The following is a 5803-nucleotide window of genomic DNA, read 5'->3' on the forward strand; positions in this document are numbered from 1 at the left end:
CCAAACCCAAAGACAAGAATCCTGAGAGCAGCTTGGGAAAACCAAAAAGTTCCCTACAAAGGCGAACCAATAAGACTAAGCTATGATTTCTCAGCAGAAACCATGCAGGCAAGGAGGCAATGTGATAACACATACCAAACACTGAAGAAAAAAACTGCCAACCAGATACTCAGCAAAGCTGACCCTTAAATACAATGGTGAAAAGAATATTTCCTAATAAACAGAAATTAAAGCATCTTGTAATGACCAGATAAACTTTATAAAAAATGCTAAAGGATATCTATTCTATGGGCTGAGAACCAACAACAGCAGAAAACAATCTGAGATTACCATACGTGACAACATCTCCCAAAATGCAATTCAGATATAGAAGCATTTGAAGTAAAACAAATCTGTAAGATTGAAAACAGGGAACCAGAGATATCAGTGTATAATGAGGTCAACTACAAAGCAAGAAGTGGGAATAGTGTAGGTAATAAACTTCCAAATGGCAAGGAAGTCAAGTAGATTTCAAGATAAAACAAACTGTTTTAAACAAGGAAAAAAATTATTAACTACAGGGTAACCTCAAGAAAATTAATGCAAAATAAAAAAAGATAAAATGAAAAATTTAGTAGACAACAGAAATACAAATGAAAACCCACAAACAAAATAAAGTCAGCACAGAAAATGATGTGAAATAAACAATTCAAACCTATAGATAATTACACTGAATGTAAATGGGTTAAATGTATCAATCAATCAAGAGACAGACAAATTCAACAAGTAAAAAAAAAAAACTCCGAATGGAGAAGAAATAGGATATTTCAATATATGTCTATAGAAGAAACACCAGCAAGATGGAGACAGCCTATATGCAATCAACAGAAGAATGGCTGAACAAACTTTGTACATACACAGAATAAAATACTATGAAACACTGAAGAATAACAATGTTATAAAAAGTTTAGAAGAGGTTTTCTTGATAAAACAAACAATCTACGATGGCTACAGGGGGAGGGAAAATTATTCATGGGCTAGAAGGTAGACACAGTTAACACGGGTGACAGGGCAGACAATATACAAGAGGGAGGTTAGCAGAAGAAAGATGCAAGTGGAGATCCAGAGGGAGGAGTGCAAGAATTAAAGCTACTAGAGGTACGTACAGTTAACCATTGGTATGTGGAGGGGATTGCAATCACTGTGATGAAGCAAAATATATGATGTGTTGAATCTAAAACTGATGATCTACTCTGTAAACCTTCATTCAATTCACAATAAAAGGTTTAAAAAAAAAAAAAGATCTTAGGGCAATAATTTCAAGGGTTTGTCCAGCCTCCATGGCTCCAGATAGTCTGAATTCCATGAAAATTTTACATTCTGTTCTGCATTTACCCTTTTTTGACCAGGTTTTTTCTAAACACCTTGATCAATATGTTTGGTAATGGAAGTCAGACACTGTGTACTTCTGGTCTCACCACGATGGAGGCAGTTGTTCGTGGAGACAGTTAACCACAATGATTTTGTTATTTATATATTTACCACAGCAAGACCAAAAAAATCAGTTTTTCTCTCTGTGGATGGGAAAAACACAGCTAATCATATATCACTACGTATCTGTGGTGATGTGAGTTGCTGATGTCTCTAGCTATAATCTTTGCAAACACCCACCAAACAACTTTTTCCCAGTAGGTCTGGGTAAAAGAAGGTGGGGAAGATGCCGAAGGATATGTGATTCAGCTGTAAATGAGTGTTCCAGTTTAGGATGATTGTGATTGGTAAACGCTGCCATTCTGCTGGGTATAAAATAAGTCATCTTAGAAGCAGGAGGGGGGAATCCCACTACCATCAAAGAAGAGTCAGGAGTGGAGTGCATCTTTGGGCCCTAAGATCCCTACACACTGAGCCTCCTTGAACCAGGCACAGAAAGCTAGGACATTGGAGGAGTGGCAGAAGAGCAACAGCAGCCGAATCAAGAGCCAGAATACCAGACAGAGCAGTGGCTGGAAGCCCAGGAGCAAGTAACACTGAATACCTTCAGGCAAGAGACTCACTTGTGGAATGGGGGGGCCTCCAGGCATTTAAATGGGGAAGCGGACCCATGGAGCTAGAGCCTTCAGGCTGAGGTGGATAGTGGAGTGGAGTGCCTTTGGGCATTTTCCAGCAACCTTAAAAGAGCTTTGTAACATTTCTAGAGCAGGGAAGAGGTCAAAGAGACCAGGGCTCCTAGGCCAAGGATCAGAGAGGGCCATCTTCGGACATGATTGGGAAGAGATTGTCGGATCGGAATGAGCTGCGCCCGCAGTGATTGGAATCCTGAATTGTAACCTGCTCACTACCCTAATAAACCCCACAACTAGGAGCTCGGTGGCCTAGCTCTGTGTGGTCACTGCACTGAACTGTCAAACTCTGCTGAGTGGAGAGTGCTGTGGGAGGCACACTGACATTCCTGTAGGATACGCACTGAACTACTAACCAAAAGGGTGGTGGTTCAAACTCACCAGCCACTCCATAAAAACTCTATACAGGGTCACTAGGAGTTGGAATGGACTCAACAATACTTAACAACAACATATTACCTTAGAGTCCTGGTGTGGCACTACAGAATAAGCATAGGACTGCTAACCTCAAGGTCCACCAGCTGTCCCTCAAAAACAGTACATACGGGTTGCTATGAGTCGGAATTGACCGCATGACACTTATCAACAACAACATTGCCTTGAAGCCCAATCTTTCGTTTATTCTTTAAGAAAAGTGAATATCCAATAGTGATAATCTATTACATTACTGTTTTGAAATCAGAATCAAAAGTGTTGTTAAATAGTAGAGACAAATCATCTTGTCCAGGTCCAGACATTCACGTGGATTTTCAGTTGGCCTGAGAACTGCCCTAAGAGATCAGTCTCTCAAGCATATTGCCAGTGCGGCTCTGGGCTGACAGCTGGGAAAAGAGGCACTTACCTTCTTGTTCAGCTCGATGTTCTCCAGCACCTTGATGGCCTGGTAGTAATCTCCCAGTAGAGAGTGCAGGCGCAGAAGCCCCACCAAGCTGAAGTAGCCAAGCATCTTATAGAGAGAGTGCCGTCCATACTCCCCAGCCACACTCTCGGGGTCACCTGAAAGAGACAGACACCGTGACCGCTCAGCAGGAAACAGGTGAGGAACAGCAAACTGGACTTTTGACTGTCGCACAGTGAGCTCTTTACCTGCTGCCACCCACTAAGACTTCCACCAAAACACAGCACGCCCAGCACCAAGCTGATTTTAACCTTACCAACAACTGCTTGGAGAGTGGTAGTTGTTGTTTTCCCATCTCAACCCACCGAAGAAGATGAGGGCACTCCTTCTCATCAGGAAGTTACCCACCCAGGTCCCTCTACTCTCAGGATATTCAGGTCAAAGCTATTTTCCTGGGAGTTCTAACAGCCCCCCACTGTTGATATCTGCAGTGCTGATGCACAAGCAATGGGTGTGAACATGCCAACAGATGGCACACGCAGGCACTGACACCAGGTTGCACGGCACTGTTCAGCCCTCGGCAGCGCGCACGTGCACGTGCACCAAGAACTAGCACTTTTTTCAGGAAACACCATTTTCACTGGAAAGAGCCACTGAAAAAGCAACATGATGGTTCCGATTTGGGCACCCGGCAAACACCTTCTCAAGAACAAACGAAGCAGTCTGTCACCCTTCAAGGAAGACAATGACAGTGTTGGTCACCAATGAAGAAATCTGAGCTTCAAAGGATAAATTCGGATCATATAGATCTTACAGCTGCTAATGCGAGCTCACAAGTTTCCTAATAGACTTGTCTGATAAGGTAGGTGGTGAAAGTAACAAATGTGAGTTTTCCTGTTCAATAAAAATACATCAACATTTGGAAAACCTTTTTAACACAGTGAACCAGTGTTTTCCAAATGGCCAATCCACAATGCCTCAAGATCATGCATGAGTCAAAGATCCATTCAAAATGCTGGACAGACCAATGGATTTCAATATAACCAAGTAGAGTGTTCATTACCATTTCAGGCTCCACCCTGACAGCTGAGTTGGGTGTGGTAGCAGAGAGTGATCAGATTATCTGAAAAGTCTAGTAAAATGCCCCTCCTTTTCTTAGTAAACATCTGTGAGGCCAGACTCTACAGACACTTGAACCAAAACAGCAGATTGCAACAGACGGACAGTAGAGGCAGAATGAGTCCAGCTGCCTTCTAGTAGGCCAGACACTAAAGAGATTTGCAAAATTGTTATTCTTCTCACTAAACAAAATTTTAAAATAAACTAAGTCCTTCACAGTACTCAAGATCTAACAGTGTAAGGCGCCCTGGCATCAATCCCTTTGAGAAGGGCTTATCTTAGCCAAGGACACAGGAGGAACAGCAGGAAGGGCAGATGGCAGTGAGAGCTGGTTCAGCATGGAGGTCAACAGCAGCTCTTGGCTCATGTTCTGACCCAGTGCTGAGAGCCCCTGGGGGAGCTGATCCACTCACTGGGAGCAGGGGGCAACAGCGCAACATTCATAGGCCGTGCCACCGGCTGTACCGCACTCACCTCCACTCGTGTACACCTCCAACTGACGGTTGATGTTGGATTTGTCTACCAGGGAATGAAGGACATTGAGGACACTGTGAACATTCCAGATTTTGGGGTTTGAACGAAGAAAGTCAATCTCCTCCTCCGACTTCTTGGCGGTCTTACAGCGATACTGACTAAATGACTGAAACTGGAGAGGAAGGAGGGAAAGATGCTACAATGATTAAAGTGCTGAAAACAAGGTGCTGCCAAGGGTTCTGAAGGGGCCCTGGAAACCCCAGCTGTTTAAATGCCTCTGGGGAGGAACACAGGACTGGGGAAAGGCAAGGGAAGACTGACCACTTCTGCTCTGAAACCATTCTGTACAGTGTTGTCCACTTCTGCTTTGAAACCATTCTGTACAGTGTTGTCAGACATTTGATTAAGCTACAAATGTTCTGCTTTACTAAATTTGCCACAAATTCCACAGTTAAGTCAAATTCTCTAAGATCACAGTAAGTATAAAAACCAAATGTACTGCGTATAGTTACACAGATAGAATACATGTATCCACGTAAACAGAAAGGCAATGTGAATGCGTGCATACAGGCGAGTCTGCAAGCACAGGCTTATTCCTGCTCATGTGCATATAGACTACGTAGATAAGAAACCCCCCAGGGGTACAGTACATATACCACCTAGACAAAACCAAGCACCCCACAGCCCTGATTTACTAGGTCTGAAGGCTTGGGACAATAGTCTTGTAGGGCACCTCAGACAATTGGCATGACATAATTCACAAAGATCATGCTCTACACCCTAGTTTGGAAAGGAACATCTGGGACCGTCAAAGCCAGGAAGTGACAGCAGAGAACAAAGGAGGCCTCAACCAACAGCCCAAGTGAGTGAGCCATGGCCGCACCTAACCTCAGACCAGAGCAACTAGACGGTGCTCGGTTTCGAGCTACAATCACTTGTTCTTCTAACTAGGAACATAGTAGGTGGTCCTGGATAAAATGTGAGAAAAATGTAGAACAAAATGCAAATTCCTAAAAAAAAAAAACAAAAACAAAACAACGAACAAAAAACAAGCCAGACTTACTGGGCTGATAAGAGACTAGAACTCCCAAGACTAGTGTTCTAAGATTCCCTTTGAAGCCAACAGGTTGGCTTATCAAATAAACAGCAACACCCACAAATGCTGCTGCTCTTGTTGGTAAGTGCTGTCGAGTCGGTTCTGACCCATAGTGACCCTGTACAGGGTTTCTGAGGAGTGGCTGGTGGGTTTGAACCACCAACCTTTCATTTAGCA

The 5803-nt window shown here is 43.4% G+C and overlaps 1 protein-coding gene across 1 annotated transcript in view; it reads right to left on the minus strand.

Annotated features, from left to right (window-relative positions):
- EIF3L (eukaryotic translation initiation factor 3, subunit L) overlaps window positions 1-5803 on the minus strand; it is a 37770-nt gene that overhangs the window by 14344 nt on the left and 17623 nt on the right. The window contains exons 8-9 of the mRNA XM_006865271.1: window positions 4531-4702; window positions 2941-3095 (exon numbers count right to left, since the gene is read on the minus strand). Of these exons, the coding sequence (XP_006865333.1) occupies window positions 2941-3095; window positions 4531-4702 (327 nt within the window). The remainder of the gene's footprint in view (window positions 1-2940; window positions 3096-4530; window positions 4703-5803) is intronic.

The sequence above is a fragment of the Chrysochloris asiatica genome, unplaced genomic scaffold (assembly GCF_000296735.1).
Source record: "Chrysochloris asiatica unplaced genomic scaffold, ChrAsi1.0 scaffold00076, whole genome shotgun sequence".
NCBI lineage: Eukaryota > Metazoa > Chordata > Mammalia > Afrosoricida > Chrysochloridae > Chrysochloris > Chrysochloris asiatica.